The sequence below is a fragment of the Chelonia mydas genome, chromosome 6 (genome assembly GCF_015237465.2).
Source record: "Chelonia mydas isolate rCheMyd1 chromosome 6, rCheMyd1.pri.v2, whole genome shotgun sequence".
NCBI lineage: Eukaryota > Metazoa > Chordata > Testudines > Cheloniidae > Chelonia > Chelonia mydas.
Genome location: NC_051246.2, coordinates 4,360,236 through 4,377,222, shown reverse-complemented (window position 1 = coordinate 4,377,222; position 16,987 = coordinate 4,360,236). Strand labels below are relative to the sequence as shown.

The 16,987-nt window shown below is 56.5% G+C and overlaps 1 protein-coding gene across 1 annotated transcript in view; it reads right to left on the bottom strand.

Moving 5' to 3' along the window:
- The window catches only part of BCKDK (branched chain keto acid dehydrogenase kinase), a 21,797-nt gene extending 4,810 nt beyond the window's left edge, over positions 1-16,987 (bottom strand). The window contains exons 1-12 of the mRNA XM_037898936.2: positions 14,631-16,987; positions 10,548-10,614; positions 10,066-10,286; positions 7,367-7,435; positions 6,003-6,113; positions 5,542-5,589; positions 4,804-4,923; positions 3,230-3,328; positions 2,705-2,778; positions 1,966-2,094; positions 1,378-1,467; positions 964-1,125 (exon numbers count right to left, since the gene is read on the bottom strand). Of these exons, the coding sequence (XP_037754864.1) occupies positions 964-1,125; positions 1,378-1,467; positions 1,966-2,094; positions 2,705-2,778; positions 3,230-3,328; positions 4,804-4,923; positions 5,542-5,589; positions 6,003-6,113; positions 7,367-7,435; positions 10,066-10,266 (1,103 nt within the window). The 5' untranslated portion in view covers positions 10,267-10,286; positions 10,548-10,614; positions 14,631-16,987. The remainder of the gene's footprint in view (positions 1-963; positions 1,126-1,377; positions 1,468-1,965; positions 2,095-2,704; positions 2,779-3,229; positions 3,329-4,803; positions 4,924-5,541; positions 5,590-6,002; positions 6,114-7,366; positions 7,436-10,065; positions 10,287-10,547; positions 10,615-14,630) is intronic.

Here is a 16,987-nt window from a genome sequence, read left to right as displayed (position 1 = left end):
GGGAACCTCGGGGAAGGGGTGGAGCGGGGGGGCAGAAAGGGGTGGAGGGAGGGTGGGGCCCGGGGGCTGAGCACCCACCGGGAAGAATAAAAGTCAGCCCCCGTGCATGCAACATATTGTAAATGGCCAACACGGAGATGCTGTGGTGTGGTCCTGGCCCGGGAAGCAGGACGCCTGGGTTGTGAAGGAGCGGAGCGCGGTCTAGTGGGTTAAAGCACGGGGGGGGGCTGGGTCTCAGGACTCCTGGGTTCTAGACACCCACTCCAAATCTCCGTCCTGTTTAACCACTTCTGGGAGCAGAGAAACCTAGGCACCCACGGCAGCGGGGCAGAGCCGCCGGGGAATCGTTCGACGACGCGTCTTTTCGTCAGAACACACGGGATGAACAAATTGGAACCGGACGAAACGTTTCGTCGTTTTCCCAAACGACAGCGTTCCAATTTTCCCGTCTGAAACCCCTTCGACCTTTGAGCTCATCAGACCGATCAGCTGGCGAAAACGGGTTGAAATCACAGAACGGTCGGGCAGGAAAGGACCTCGAGAGGCCATCAAGTCCGGCCGCTGTGCTGAGGCCAGGACCGAGTAAACCTAGACCCGCCCTGACAGGTGTTTGTCCCACCTGTTCTTAAAAACCTCCAGTGAACATCCCCAGTGCTCCCAACCGGGGGTGAACTAGCCTTAACGTTAGAAAGTTTTTCCTAAGATCTAAACGAAACGTTTCAATGGACCCAAATCGGGCGTGGGGGGAATCGGCTTTTCAATCCGCGGACGCTGTCAAGATTTTGATTCGCGGACGGTGAATCTCGTCAAACTCTCGGCAATACTGGCAGGCTGGGGAAAGCCTGTTCCGGCCCGGCTGGGCGGATCCCGGCTGAGGACCCGTCCAGGACGCCCCGTGGGCGGAGGACGCCGGAAATGCTACCGCGCAGCTGGCTTCGCGGCAGCTCGAAGCGCCGGACTCACCCGTGCATCGGGCCCGACTGGCCGCTGTTGACCATGTCCACCATGTTCCCAAAGAGGGTGTTCATGCGGGGGTCTTGGGCGCTGGACTCCGCCGTGGTGAAGTGATAATCCGTCACCTTCTCCAGGTGCTCGTGGGGGATCCCGCCACCCCGGTCCGAAATCCTATCGGGGACGGGGAACAGGGTCCACTCGGTACCGGGCAGCCGACACGCCACGGCTCACCCCACTTCCACCCATCTCGCTGGTCCCCGCCCGGGGCAGGATCGTCTATTCCCCAACGGAGACGCCCCATCCGGGCCCACCCGATTCTCAGCCAACATTTCCCCTTTCTTAATTTCAGCCCCTGCCTCAGCCACCCCGGAGGGACCCCCGCTGACGTCACCGGGGGGCGGGGTCACAGCCGGCACGCGGTACCTGATGATCAGGTCGATGTCGTTGTTGGCGATGGTGATGACAATGTCCGGCACATTGTACGGCGTGTCCAGGTGAGACTCCATGGTGGCCCTGGGGAAGGGGGAGAGTGAAAAATGTTGCCTAAAATCAGGCCCCACCCCGCCTATCCACCCAGTGCCCCCTAGTGGGGAAAGGCCCCGTGTCCATTCCCCGCCCCCGTGAGCCAGCCAGTCCCTTGCCCTGGGGCTGGATCAGAACTGGCGCCCCTGAGAGGGGAAAGGCCTCGTGTCCATTCCCCGCCCCCGTGAGCCAGCCAGTCCCCTGTCCTGGGGCTGGATCAGAACTGGCGCCCCTGAGAGGGGAAAGGCCCCATGTCCATTCTCCACCCCCATGAGCCAGCCAGTCCCCTGCCCTGGGGCTGGATCAGAGCTGGCGCCCCCTAGAGGGGAAAGTCCCCATGTCCATTCCCCGCCCCCATGAGCCAGCCAGTCCCCTGCCCTGGGGCTGGATCAGAGCTGGCGCCCCCTAAAGAGGAAAGGCCCCATGTCCCATTACCCGCCCCCCTGAGCCAGCCCCTTTGCCATGCACTGGGTGGACGGCGGAGCTCACCTCATGGCGTTCTTGAGCAGCTCCGGCAGGATGTAGTCGAGGGGCATGGGGATGAAGGGGAAGCGAGCAGCCACATGCCCATTGATCCGCACCCGCGGGGCGTTCCCGTACTTGTGCTCACACAGACGCCTACACCCAGGGAAAGGGGGGAGGAACAAACCATTAGCCAGGCTGGGTCGGTCACTCAACCTCCCCACCGCACCGGATCAAACCTGATTCCGACTCCCCCCGATCTAATCCACCAGATCCCACGCCCCTGCCAGAACTGGAGAGAGAACCCAGGAGTCCTGGCTCCCAGCCCCCGCTACTCTAACCACTAGACCCCACTCTTGTTTATATGGACAGATGTCTCCTTCCATTCAGGATGAATGAACATCCCCAGTGCCCCAGCCATGTCTCAGGGAGTTCCCTAGATACCCACAGCAGCCAATCATCTACCCGTAAAAGATCTATTCATAAAACCGGGGTGATTTTTCCTTGCCGAGCTCCAGACACATCTTAGCTGGTTAGTGGTTAAACAAGAACAGCAGGGATCTCTGCAAGCCACCGACTGAACGGGAGAAGGGAACCACCCCGTACGAATCCACCTGCAGATCCAGCGGAGCGACACTTGGAGGAAGAAAATATTTCCTCCGCTCTCCTGCCACGCTACACGTAAATCGGAGCAGGGCGAAATGTAAACGGTGTAACTCCAGGCTGCCTCCACCAGGTGGCGCCACAAACCGTCATTTTTCCGTACCTTGCAAAATCCACCCACTTCTCAATGATTTTCTTTGGGGAGAGACGGGTGCAGATGATGCCCACGAAGTCCGGCTGCCAATCAGACAGAGAGCACCAATCAGGCAGGGCTTTAACCCGTGCCCCATGCCCTGCCCCCCCGAGCCAGCCAGTCCCCCGCCCTGGGACCGGAGAGAAGCCAGCACCCCCTGGAGGCGAAAGGCTCCATGTCCATTACCTGCCCCCCGGAACCAGCCAGTCCCACGCCCTGGGACCAGATGAGAGCCAGCGTCTCCCAAAGGGGAAAGGCCCCATGTCCATTTCCCGCCGCTCTGAGCCAGCCGGTCCCACGCCCTGGGACCGGAGCAGTGCCAGCGCCCCCTAAGAGGGAAGGCTCCAGACCCAAGCAGGGTGGTTCCATAATATATTATGAATTTCCAGGGGGCCGACTCTAATCCGTTGGGGGCAGCCAGCTATTTCGCGTGTGTTGCCCATTCTAGGGCGGCAGGGAGCCGAGGGGAATGGGTGAGCAGAGGCCGGGCCGTACCTTTTCCTCGTGCAGCGCCAGGTGATGGATCGCCAGCATCCGGATCCCCAGCCGGGAGGTGAGCATCTTGTCTAGGAAATGGCGGATGACCTTCTCGTCCTGACACGGGAGGAGAACGGCAGCGAAGGGGTTAACAGACAACAGCTTAACAAAGACGCAGAGAGGACTCAGGGGACCTGGCCTGCTGTGTGATGTTGGACAAGTCATGTCCCCGCTTCGTGCCTCAGTGTCCCTATCTATAAAATGGGTATAAAATTACCGGCCTCCTTTGTAAAACGCTTTGAGATCTACGGATGGAGAACGCGAGTTAAGTACAAGGAATCAGGACTGTGCTGACACCGAGGCGACACAAAGAACCAAAGCCAAATACTTCTGTATGGCTCGGACAGACAGGGTTATTTATGAGTAATAACCAGAGACAATAAATGGATAAAAATTTTAAAAAGCTTCAAAATAAACATCGATATTCTCCATGGAAGCCGCAAACAAATAAAAATGGAATTCCGCCAAGCCTAGACATCGACAAGTGGCTTAAAACATTGAATGATTATTCAAAAATAATCATAAATGCAATCAGCATAATGGGATTTAAGGAGCTAATACAATGCAAGAGAAAATCAACAAGAATCAATAAAAGTTTAGTAAAAGATGAATACTGACGATCGGAAATGAGTGTAATGGGGGGGGAATACTGAAATACGGATAATAAATCCAAAATAACAATAAATACAACAAGCATAAGGGGAATTAATAATTGGTAATAAAATCTGTATTTACCAGTTAGTAAAATATTAAATTACCAACACAGAACATGATGATTTAGACATAAGTAGGTGGAATATTGACAAAAATCCGGAAATGATGATAATTAGCCATCAATAATAATAGCAAACGTACAAGGTACTAGCAAAAATGATCTTTCTAAATAATATTTAATAAGCATTAACTCAGCAGTGACAGTGCGGGTTATAATCATTCCAAGTGCTCACGTAGTACTTTTCATCAGCAAATCTTACTTTACAAAGGATGGTATCCGTCTCATTTACAGATGGGGAAAATGACACACCAATAGGGGACGTGACTTAACCAGGCTCACCCAGCAGAGTGCATAGCAGAGCGGGGAATGGAACCCAGGAGTCCTGGCTCCCAGCCTCCCCTGCTCTAACCCAATAGACCCCACTCCCCTCCCAGAGCCAAGGAGAGAACCCAGGAGTCCTGGCTCCCAGCCTCCCCTGCTCTAACCCACTAGACCCCACTCCCCTCCCAGAGCCAAGGAGAGAACCCAGGAGTCCTGGCTCCCAGCCTCCCCTGCTCTAACCCACTAGACCCCACTCCCCTCCCAGAGCCAAGGAGAGAACCCAGGAGTCCTGGCTCCCAGCCTCCCCTGCTCTAACCCAATAGACCCCACTCCCCTCCCAGAGCCAAGGAGAGAACCCAGGAGTCCTGGCTCCCAGCCTCCCCTGCTCTAACCCACTAGACTCCACTCCCCTCTCAGAGTTTGGGATAGAACCCAGGAGTCCTGGCTCCCAGCCCCCCCTGCTTGAACCCTTCTCACAATCCCAGCCCCCCAATACCTGGATGTGTTTACGACACTCCCGCACCCCCTCGGCCAGCAGCGTCACCACGTCCTTATGATCATCCAGCAGCTGCCGGACCAGCTTGCAGTACCGGGTCTCTGACTCTTGGTCCTTGATCTGGGAGGGGGACAGGATGGAAGGGACATGAACCTGTGTGGAAGTCAGCGCCCTCTGGAAGGGAAAGGCCCCATGCCCCAGATCGGAGCCGGTGCCCCAGAGAGGGGTAAGGGCCATGTCCCAATTCCACCAAACCACCAGCATATGGTAAATTTATTGTGTCACCTTAGCCATATAGACCGAAGGCCAGAACAGCAAAGATCCCAAGAAAGAAAGAAAGAAAGATCCATCAATTCAGTTGAGATAGCTGGATGGTGCATACAGAGATGGATGGAGGGATGGATCCAGCTGAGACAGACAGATGGCATGTACAGATGGATGGATGGAGGGAGGGAGGGATTGACAGATGGATGGATCCAGCTGAGATACATGTACAGGGATGGATGGCGTGTACAGGGATGGATGGTGTCTGCAAGGGGGAATGGAGCAGTGTGGGATTGGGTGGATGGAGATGTGACAACCTAGGTTATCCTGACCCTCCCTGCAGATATTCTACCCTTCGCTCGATTGGCCCAGGCACCGGATCAGTCGGCGATGGGGGAAGGGAGCGTATAACCTGTTCCCGTATTTTAACTAGCGCTTTGGGTGCTGGGGGCCACCCGATAATCGACTACTCACCGTGGGGAATTCGCTCAGCATCTGGAAGGCTCGGATGTACAGCTCATGCTGAAGGACGGAAAAACGAATAAGCGTCAAGTGAGGCAGGGAAACACTGACTGGCAGCAGGGTTCACCTGATAGAGCACAGGACTCCTGGGTTCTCTCCCCAGCCCTGGGAGGGGAGTGGGGGCTAGTGGGTTAGAGCAGGGGGCGCTGGGAGCCAGGACTCCTGGGTTCTCTCCCCAGCCCTGGGAGGGGAGTGGAGGCTAGTGGGTTAGAGCAGGGGGGGCTGGGAGCCAGGACTCCTGGGTTCTCTCCCCAGCCCTGGGAGGGGAGTGGAGGCTAGTGGGTTAGAGCAGGGCGGGCTGGGAGCCAGGACTCCTGGGTTCTATCCCCACCCACACTACAACCGCCAGATCCCCCTTGTGTCCCCTTCCCCCTCACGGTGTCCCTCAGCTGTGCCCCCGCTCGGGTACGTACCACGTGGAGGATGGTGGGGTTGCATCCGATGATGAAGGGGAGGCTGCGGAAGCCCTTGATGCGATGGGCGATGCGGACGGGCAGCTCGCGGTGAAGGTAGTGGGCACTTTTCTACAGGAGGAAGAACTCAGAGTGTTATTGACCGGGGTCAGGGGACAGTGGCCAGAGCAAGGGGGCTGGGAGCCAGGACTCCTGGGTTCTCTCCCCTGCTCTGGGAGGGGAGTGGGGTCTAGTGGTTAAAGCAGAAGGAGCTGGGAGCCAGGACTCCTGGTTTAAACAAACTAAAGAGGTAAGGTGCTGATCCTATGTCTGTGCCTAATTCTGTTCTTCCTCCCTTAATCCCGACCCCCTGCAATCAACCAGTCCAAATTTTCCTTCGCTTTCTGTGTTAAACTGTTTTGAAACTTCACGGCTGTTCCCCAGCTGCCCCCACCCCAGAGGTGGCTGCATCTCAGCGCTGGGTGAGCCATTCCTGTGCAGAGACTGGGATGAAGGTTGCTACAATCCCATCAGTTCATTTAACGGGGTAGGACGTAACACGCCGGGCGATCTGCCTGGAAACAGCCAGCACACCCTCAGGCTTGGGCAGACTGGAGAACTGTGCTGAGCAATGAAGCAACAAGTGTGTCAGTTCTCAGCTGCACACACAGTGGGAGAGAACCCAGGAGTCCTGGCTCCCAGCCCCCTGCTCTAACCCACTAGACCCCACTCCCCTCCCAGAGCTGAGGAGAGAACCCAGGAGTCCTGGCTCCCTGCCCCCTCTGCTCTAACCCACTAGACCCCACTCCCCTCCCAGAGCTGAGGAGAGAACCCAGGAGTCCTGGCTCCCAGCCCCCCCTGCTCTAACCCACTAGACTCCCCTCCCCTCCCAGAGCTGGGGAGAGAACCCAGGAGTCCTAAGAGATCCCAGCCCACAGGCTGAATGAGGCACTGGCTGGGTGTGCCCTGGCATCTGTCCTGCTCAGGAGATGCTGGCACCCATCTGTTGGCATCTTTAGGGCTGCTTCCATCCCTCCCTCACAGGACCCAACCTGCAGCCTGCAGCTCCTCCCCACCAATTCTAGCAGAACTAGAGTCAGAGTGGCTGGGAGCCAGGACTCCTGGGTTCTATCCCTGGCTCTGGGAGGGGAGTAGGGTCTAATAGTTAGAGCAGGGGGCTGGGAGCTGGGACTCCTGCGTTCTATTATTAATTCCCTGCGTGACTGTGTGATCCTTCCCCCCGACCCTTACTCTGTGCCTCAGTTTCCCCGGCATGTATAACAGGGATAGCACTTTTTTCCCCTCTGGTAAAGTGGGGTTCAGTTGGAGCTCTCAGATGGGCCAGGTGGGGGCATGCTGGGGGGCTGTGCCGGTCCACAGCTTACCAGGAGGTGGCTGCCATCCTGCGACCGTCCCGAATACAGCATGGTGGTGGGCGTCAATCTCACAGACGGCTGGGAGAGAACATGAAGGAGGCAGATTAGTGAGGGGTCCAGAGCGCCCCCTGAGGGCAGAGGGGGGAACAGCAGGTGGAGCATGGCAATACAGCTGTAGGGCACAGCCGCGCCCAGGTGGGGCATGGGGGGTGGGTCTGTGGGGTGCCCACAGGAACAGAAGAGAGAGAGGGAGGGAGTGTGAGATGGGGAAAGAATGGGACAGGAACGCCGAGAGAATGAAGGAGGAAGAAACAAAAAAGGAATGAGAGGGAAAGTGGATGAGGAAGAAAGGAAGGAGGAAGAGGAAGAGAAAAGAGTGAATGAGAAAAAAAAGAAAAACAAGAATGCACGAGGAAGAAATAAAAGGAGCACAAGTGAAGGAAAGAATGAATGAGACGGAAGAAAAAGGAGAGAAATAGGATTGAATGGGGGAGAAATGACAGGAAACAGAAAGGAGAGAATGAAGGAAAGAAAAAAGAGAAATGGAGTAAGAAGACTGAATGAGGAAGAAACAAAAAGGAGGGAAAAGATGGTGAAAGCAGCAGAGCAGAGGGAGAGAAAAGAACCAGACAGCAAGAACGGAGGAGGAAGGGGCTTGATTCCATTCCTCAGGAGACCCCCACATGGGGTTGGACCCCCCCCACCTCCCGAAGGGACCCCCACACGGGGCTGGACATCCCACCTCCCTAGGGGACTCCCACACGGGGCTGGACACCCCACCTCCCGAAGGGACCCCCACACGGGGCTGGACACCCCACCTCCCGAAGGGACCCCCACACGGGGCTGGACACCCCACCTCCCGAAGGGACCCCCACATGGGGCTGGACACCCCCCGAGCCAGGACATTACACACACACAGAACAGCCAAGTGTCAGGGTTGGGGCTCAGGAAGGGGCAGTTCGGGGAAGGAGGAATTGGAAACCCCGACGCGGCGAACACCACCAGGCTCTGACACAGTGGGGGGCCAGCAGGCTAGATGGGCCCGTGGGTCTGTTCCGGGGCAGCAGGGAGGGGGCAAGATCCCAGACTAGATGGGCCCGGGGGGTCTGATCCAGGTGGCAGGGAGTGGGCGGGATACCAGGCTAGATGGGCCCTTGGGCGAACCCCGGACTTGGTCGTGCCAAACACCTGCGCTGGCAGTCCCCACGGCTTTCGCTGCCAGGAGGCACATGGGAGCCCAGACCTGCTGCTGGGACCAACGCCCCAGATTCCCCAGTAATGAGCCAGCACCCGCCGCGGGGGGCAGAGCAGCTACAGCCGTCCGGACGCCTTCAATCTGCAGCGCCTGGAAGGGCCGGGTGGGTAACGGCTCCCGTCCCCCCAGTCTGTTCCCTTGTGCGGCTGTTCCCCAGCTGCCCCACCCCAGAGGTGGCTGCATCTCAGCACCAAGCGCGCCGACCTCGTTCCTCAGGAACTGGGTCTCACAACTCAGCCCCGGCTTTTAACGGGCCGGGGCCCAGGATCCGGGCCTCCCCTGGCTGAGGTGTGGGCTCTTGAGAGAGGAAGAGCAGGAGTTGCCATGGATACCTAGGCAACCGAGAGGGTTGCCATGGCAATACTGCTACCTGCCCAGCAACGGGGAAGGGGCCTTCAAAGGATGCTAAATGGAAAAAGCAAACAGGAAATCAAAAGTAGCGAATGCAAGGCGGGGGGGGGGGGGGGCGGCTTCTGATCGGCCTCTTCAAGTCCGGGTCAGAGCCGGCGCCCCCTAGAGGGAACAGGCCCCGGGCCCCATTCCCCACGCCCCTGAGCCAGCCAGTCCCTGCGTCTGGGGCCAGATTGGAGCTGGCGCCTCCTAGAGGGGAAAGGCCCCTTAATTTCTGTCTCCGGCCTATTTCACTAAACCCAGATTAATACCGCCTGGACTGCCAATGCATCCCTTCTTCTGTGGCACGTGTGTGCGTGTTTTATTTGCCAGCAGCTTCGTACTTGGAGAGCGGCTGAAATTAATATTATTAAACTCCCCTCTAGTACAGGGGACAGGCGGTAATTCTTCAGCACGTGGCCTGGTTTCTCTTGAGTAAATATTTGGCTGCTTAACGCTGGCTCACGCTGCCAAGCTTCTGCTCCCAGCCCGCTCTCCCCTTCCTATTTAACACAATGGGACCGACTTACCCCACTGCACATCCATTGTAGCAGGGAATGAATCTGGGTGACTAGCTGCTGTGCAGCGTGGGGGAAAGGAGCCAAGAGAGGAACAGATGACTCTCACACAAGAAATGGGTCGCCCAGAGCGGAGATGCAGCCACCTCTGGGGTGGGGCAGTTGGGGCCCAGCCGTGCAGCAAGGCCATAGGGGGTCGGCTCAGCTGGCGCTGAGATGCGGCTGACTCTGGGGCGTGGCACGGCAGCTGGCTGTGACGTGCAGGGCTTTGGGACAGGAAGCGAAAAGGAATCCTGTGTCCAATTGAAAGAGCAGAAGGGAATTTGGGAGAGTAGAGTGGAGTCCCCGGAGCTGGAATTTGGCCAGGATCCCAAGATGAATGAGCCCCACCCGGCTCTCTGCAGCACAGTGCCCCCTAGCGCCACACTGAGGCATTGAAGCCAGAGGAGAACACCCTCTCCCACACTCCCTGCAGCACAGCACCCCCTAGTGCCACCCACTGGGCTTGCCTCAGTTTCCCTCCTGACTGAGCCAACGCCCCTCACCTTCTCTGCTGCGATGTCAATGGCCGACTGGTTGTAGAAGGAGGTGACTGTCTTGGATCGCTCTCGGGCCAGCTCCACATGATGGTTGTCCATGACAGAAGTGGACCGGTACCGGAGGGCGGGGGACAGGAGCCAGTTCATGGAGGGGGCCCGGTTGCCCGTTCCCCCCAGCTCCACCCTCAGCAGAGCTTTCCACAGCATTTTCCTGCCTTCACAGACACCTGGAGATGAGAGACAGGAAGGTTCAGAGCAAAGCTGGCACTGGGATGCGACTGCCTCTGGGGTGGGGCAATGGACGAACAACCAGACATAATACCACACAGGGATGGCTAGCCCGGCGCTGAGAAGCACCACCTTTGGGGTGAGGCAACTGGGGGGAATTGCTGCGCTCAATGGGGCGGTCTGGGCAGCAACCGTGGGCCCGATCGTGGTTAGGAACTCTTAGCTGCTCTCATAATAGACGGCCTCCAGAAGTCACTTACCTCAGGTGAACTTGTTTATTTTGTGGAGGTTTCCTTCCTTGCCAACAGCGGGGAGCGCCGTTTCCATCTAAAAGAAAAGAGACACACAGTGGGGATTTCACATCGTCATGAAGAAATAATAATTCGCCCCCAGGACTCCTGGGTTCTATTCCCCTGCTCTGCTCCAGCTTCCTGGTGGCATCACGGGCCAGTCGCTGCACCTCACTTTCCCCATCTGCACAACTTGGAGATTGATCCTGCCTTTGTCGGTCTGAATGGTAAATGCTGCGAGGCCGGGACTGCCTCTCCCAGGGGTCTGCGCTGTGCCAGGCATGATGGGGCCCCCATCTCAGACAGGCGAAGGGTCTATGCAGCATCCGGTGTGACGGGGACCTTGATCTCGGCTGGGGCGGGTGCGGGGGGGGGGGGGGGGGGGGGGGGGGTCTGTGCAGCGCCCAGCACGACAGGGACCTTGCTCAGGGTAATAACCTCTGGGTGTACTGAGAAATTCCAAAAGAGAGAATGTGTGGATTAAACAGGGTGAGTGACAGACAGAAGGGTGTTTACGGGATGGGGGGCGGGGGTGTGTATGGGGATAGATAGATAGATAGATAGATAGATAGATAGATAGATAGATAGATGAGAGGGGTGTATGGGGATAGATAGATGGATGGATGAGAGGGGTGTATGGGGATAGATAGATGGATGGATAGATGGATAGATGAGAGGGGTGTATGGGGATAGATAGATAGATGGATGGATGAGAGGAGTGTATGGGGATAGATAGATGGATAGATGGATGGATGAGAGGAGTGTATGGGGATAGATAGATGGATAGATAGATAGATAGATAGACAGACAGATGAGAGGGGTGTATGGGGATAGACAGACAGACAGATGAGAGGGGTGTATGGGGATAGACAGACAGACGGATGAGAGGGGTGTATGGGGATAGACAGACAGACGGATGAGAGGGGTGTATGGGGATAGACAGACAGACGGATGAGAGGGGTGTATGGGGATAGACAGACAGACAGACAGACAGATAGATAGATAGATAGGATGGGGATGGATAGATAGATGGATGAGGGGGATGTATGGGGATAGATAGATAGATTCATGGGGGTGGTGTATGGGAGAGGGAGAGAGAGAGAGATGAGAGGGGTATATGGGGATGGATGGATAGATAGATAGATAGATAGATAGATAGATAGATAGATATTAAAAACTAGAGAGAAAGCGCGCTGTTTGGAGATGGACGGCTAGCTACAGACAGACAGACGAGAGAACAGATGCAGAGGGAGATAAATAAGGACACCGACAGAGAGATCAGAAAGTGACCGAGACACCTGTTGAAGAGCTGGAGGGGGCGGGGGGGAGCTGGACAGATCACTGAGGGCCTGGCTAGAGAGAGAGCAGATTAAAGAGAAACCAGGGTGACGTGTTTTGTCCTTGGCTTGCTGGATCTGCTCCCAGGGAACAGCCTAGGTGGACAGAGCGGGAAGGGGCGGGCACAGGGGGGGAAGAGTAGAAATGCAGACAGAGAGAGAGAGAGAGAGGGAGAAAGAGAGAACGGATCATTGACTGGACAGAAGAAGGCCAAGCACCGACCTGCGCCCGAGTGGAAGGAACCCCGGGAGCCCCGGTGCCCATGGAGTGGGTGTCTCTGCCCGGCCGCTGAGTGGGCAAATCAAAAACCCAGCGTGGGGTTACACGCGCCCCACCACCACCAGGTGCATGGCCCATTGGTCCCATCCATCTCCACCCCCATTAGCCAACACCGGCTGCCGCAGCCAACCAAGGAGCACCCTGCCTATCCGCCCAGAGAGGGGCCCGCGGGACCACCCAGGGGCTGGATTTGCTGCACGAGGGGGTGGGGAGGGCGTCAGAGAGCAGATGGATGAGTCAGACAGCCCAAGGACCTAGAGATGGCCAGACATCCTAGGCATGGACAGACACCCTAAGGGCAGGCAGACAGACATCCTACGGACAGGCAGACAGAAGGCCAGACATCCTAGAGATGGACAGACACCATAAGGACAAGCAGACAGACGGACTGACGCCCTAAGAGCAGGCAGACAGACATCCTAGAGACAGGCAGTCAGAAGGCCAGACATCCTGGAGTTGGACAGACAGATACCCTATGGACAGACAGATGGATAGGCACCCGATGCATAGGCAGACAGACAGCATCCTAGGGACCTAGGGACAGACAGACAGACATTAAGATGGACGGGCCAGGGAAGGATGACAGACAAACTCAACATTCCAGGGATCTAGGGATGGACAGACGCATGGACAGAACCAGGATCCCCCAATGCTTCGCGCGAGGTCTTCGTTCCCAGTTCCCCCTCTCTCCAGCAGCCCCCCCAACATCAACCCCAGCCGAGCTACCCCCTCCCCCCCACTCTAGGTCAACTCGAGCTGCTGCTGTGATACGCACCCACTCCCCCCCAGTCAATCCCAGATCATGAGCAGCTGGGGGTGTCATAGGGGGAATCTTTCCTTCCGGGGCCCTGGTTCAAATCCCAGGAGCGGCCAGACACTGGGGCCCCCGCCAAGCAGACGCTTGGCAAGATGAAAACGGTGGGTCCAGGCGTCACCCCAAGGAGGGCCAGGGCTGGAGACCCCACATGTACCAAAGTGAGGAGCGCCTCATTGACACAGGGTTATTGGTGTGGGGACAGAACCCAGGAGCCCTGGCTCTCAGCCCCAACCCCACTCGACCCCACTCCCCTCTCAGAGCCGGGGATAGAACCCAGGAGTCCTGCCTCTCTGCCCCACCCCCCCAAACCTACAAGACCCCACTCCCCTCTCGGAGCCGGGGAGACTACGCAGGAGGCCTGGCGCCCCGCCCTCTGTAATAGACTTGGATGGTTGGATTTACCTCAGGCCACTGGCATTTAGCCCTGGCGTGAACCACGCACAGAGGAGAGGAACCAGAGAGAATCATACCAGGCCCCACCCCAATCGCTCTGTGCCACCCCGCCACCCACAGAAGAGCCATCTGCCACCAGACATCGAAGAGGAGAGAAAAAATATCCGGACTCCTGGTTTCTCTCCCCAGCTCTGGGAGGGGAGTGGGGTCTAGTGGGTTAGAGCAGGGGGGGCTGGGAGCCAGGACTCCTGGGTTCTCTCCCCAGCTCTGGGAGGGGAGTGGGGTCTGGTGGATTAGAGCAGGGGGAGCTGGGAGCCAGGACTCCTGGGTTCTCTCCCCAGCTCTGGGACGGGAGTGGAGTCTCGTGGGATAGAGCAGGGGGGGCTGGGAGCCAGGACTCCTGGGTTCTCTCCCCAGCTCTGGGACGGGAGTGGAGTCTCGTGGGATAGAGCAGGGGGGGCTGGGAGCCAGGACTCCTGGGTTCTCTCCCCAGCTCTGGGACGGGAGTGGAGTCTCGTGGGTTAGAGCGGGGGGGGCTGGGAGCCAGGACTCCTGGGTTCTCTCCCCAGCTCTGGGAGGGCAGGGAGTAAAAAACTCTTATCTCAGGTCCAGCGTGGTGCATTTCAGGTCTCGTCCCAAGGTGCCCGATATCATGGGCAGGTGCATGCCAGGCCCCCAGGCCATCCATCGCCCCCGAGCCCGGGCTCTTTGCACCCCAGAAGGCAGGGCTGGGGGCAGCGGAGCCGGGACAGGACAGCAGGAGCCCAGCCCTGGCATCGGGGACGTACAGCCCCGGCGCCTGCCCCCCACCACGGCCAACTCACCGGCATCAAAGCATTGCAAGAGCATCCCTGGCACCCAGCTCCACCCCTCCAGACCCCACTCTGGGGATGGAACCCGGGCGTCCGGGCTCCCAGCCCTGCCCCCCTCTCTAAGCACTAGACCCTGCTCCCCTCCCAGAGCTGGGGATGGAACCCAGGAGTCCTGATCCCCCAGCCCCCCCGCTCCAGCCAGCCCCCGCTTCTCTAACCACTGGACCCCACTCCTCCCCCTCCCCGGGCCGGGGATGGAACCCAAGTGTCCGAGGCCGGACTCGAACCGGCGGATCAGAAACCCTAGGGCCCGTTTCCCATCCCCTTGCGCCGCATGGGGAAAGCAGGGAATGGTACAGCCCCAACCCCCCCATTCCCACCGCCATAGTGGTACGTTCTAAAGGGGGCCCTTACCGCCAGGTGCGGGGCCTGCAAGGTTCCACTCTGGGGGACCGGAGCGAGCCGGCTGCCTGCGCCTCTGAAAGGGGGGGAGCCTCAGCCACCACGCAGCCCGGGAGCAGGGTGTCTTGGGAAACGTAGTTCCGATCGGCAGCCTTCCTCAGGCAAGTCAACAGTAAATCGTCTCCTGGAGAACTACAAATCCCAGAAGGCAATGCGGTGACCAAGGGCTCCATGAGCGGCTGGAAGCGCAAAGCCTCATGGGCAACGTAGTCCCATAGGGCATCTCCATGCACGTCAATGGGAAAAGCCTGCCGGCTGCCTGCAGTTCCCAGCATGCTCTGCAAAGGGAACAGGATTCTACCTCCCTGCATAAAACACAGCACAGTGCCTCATGGGAGGTGTAGTGCTGGAAAGTTCTGTGCAGAAGTCACTAGGAGCCAGGACTCCTGGGTTCTATCCAGGGCTCTGGAAGGGAAGTGGGCTCGATCTGGGAGCCAGGACTCCTGGGTTCTTTTGTTCATTTTTTCTACTATAGAAAAACCTAGAGGCCCCCGGCTCAGCGCAGGGCAATATTGCCCAAGGTGCTGTACCAACACCTAAAAAGGCCATCCGTTCGGCAAAGAGGAGAAGGGACAAGTAACTGTTGAGGGCGGGGGCAGGAGGGGGCACAATTTAAAAGTTCTGGTGGTTTGCAGCAGGGTTCAGGGCAGGCACTCAAGAGACAAGGGAGTTTCGATTTCTAGACTGCTTCTGAGGTCATGCTGTACAATACTACGTAATAGCAGATGGAGACTGTTCCAAAATTAAGCTATCCAGGGAAAAAACTGGTTATAGGATTCATACATGCATTAAAAAGCTTAACAAGAAAGTTGTCTTAATATACGGTTAAGAGTTAAGGCCAGTTTGTACAGGGGTAGCTCGGACACTTGAAATTCTTTTTAAAAAACACTCCGAAATCATTATGCATTCTGCCATTTGCCTTCTTTGATGGGCTACCTGGAAATAAAGTGCCAGAACGAATCTAGTGAATGAATATAATCCCCCCACAACTACATACAGCTTTATTATTACAAGCAAACCATGCGAGGTTTTGATCGGAAAAAAAAACCTCTCTTTATTTCAGTGAAGACGTTGTTTGGAGCAAAGTAACAGCGTTTGCAGAACTGCGTTTCTTTCCCAACTAAAAGACAAACAAACGTGTAGAGGTCAGCGTCAATTCCCCTTGGGTTTTAATTACCCAAATCTCTTAGGTATAAATTATTCGATAAACTACTTCAGATAAAATATAGCAGCAATTCTGTTGGTGCCACACATTGCTGGCAAGCGTAATTTAGCCATTGTTGAAACAGTTTTAAAATTAATATTGGGGCTTATTAATCACAGGGAAACGTAGCCCTTCTTAGTGTAGGAAAAAGTCCAAACTTAATTGTCTTTTCACCATTGCACAAAGCTAACAACAGGTACGCTATTAAATTGGCTTAGTTTAAACGCAGACTGTCCTTGAACCGCTTTTCAGAAAAATAAGTAAAAAAGCCAAATACAATTCCAAGGCCTAAGGAACACACTTGCGAATGCCACGCTGCCTGAAAAAGTGAAAGTCATGGGAGAACAACTATTAAGGCGAAGGGTCAAAGGCACCCCCTTGGTTACGTTATTAAGGTTTGAAAGTCTGGAAAGAAACGACTGCCCATCACATATTGTGAACCCACTCCGTGCAAAAAATATAAAATATGGGGGGCACATGACCCGTCTCCCCACACGTCACCTCGGCCAAAGAGCTTAAGAGCCAGCTGCATCCACCTCTTCCGCTGACTTGCTGTGTGACCGCGAGCACATCTCTGCCCCTCTCTGTATCTCAGTTTCCCCCCTGTGTGAAACAGCATCTCACCGGGGGCACTGAAGATTAACAAACTTGAATTTGCAAATTGCTTTGAGATGGTAGGTGGAAAGACTCTAGGGAAGGGGAGATTAGACCTTCAAAGAGTCCCTCCTACTGATACATGCAATTTAGGATTACGGCAAGCAACAGACGATTTAAGGTCACACTGGCCCAATTGCCCCTTCAGTGAAATTAATGCGCAGGGAAATTTGAACCCTATGCATCTCTGCAGCAAGCAGAGCTGACCTGTGGAACTCACCGCTGCAGAAAAGCCGAGATCAGAGACTGCATCTAGGTGAAACACACATTGAACATGAATGCTACAATCGGTCTGCAGTGAAAGAAGCCCAGTGGGAGCTCATGGCTCACCGCAGCAAGGCATCGAAGAGGGGCTGCATCTTCCTATGAACCATCCATTGTCGAGCAGAGATGGAAGCAGGACACCAGATTTACCGAGTCCACGGATCTGAGTTGGGGCACCAGGGCAAGG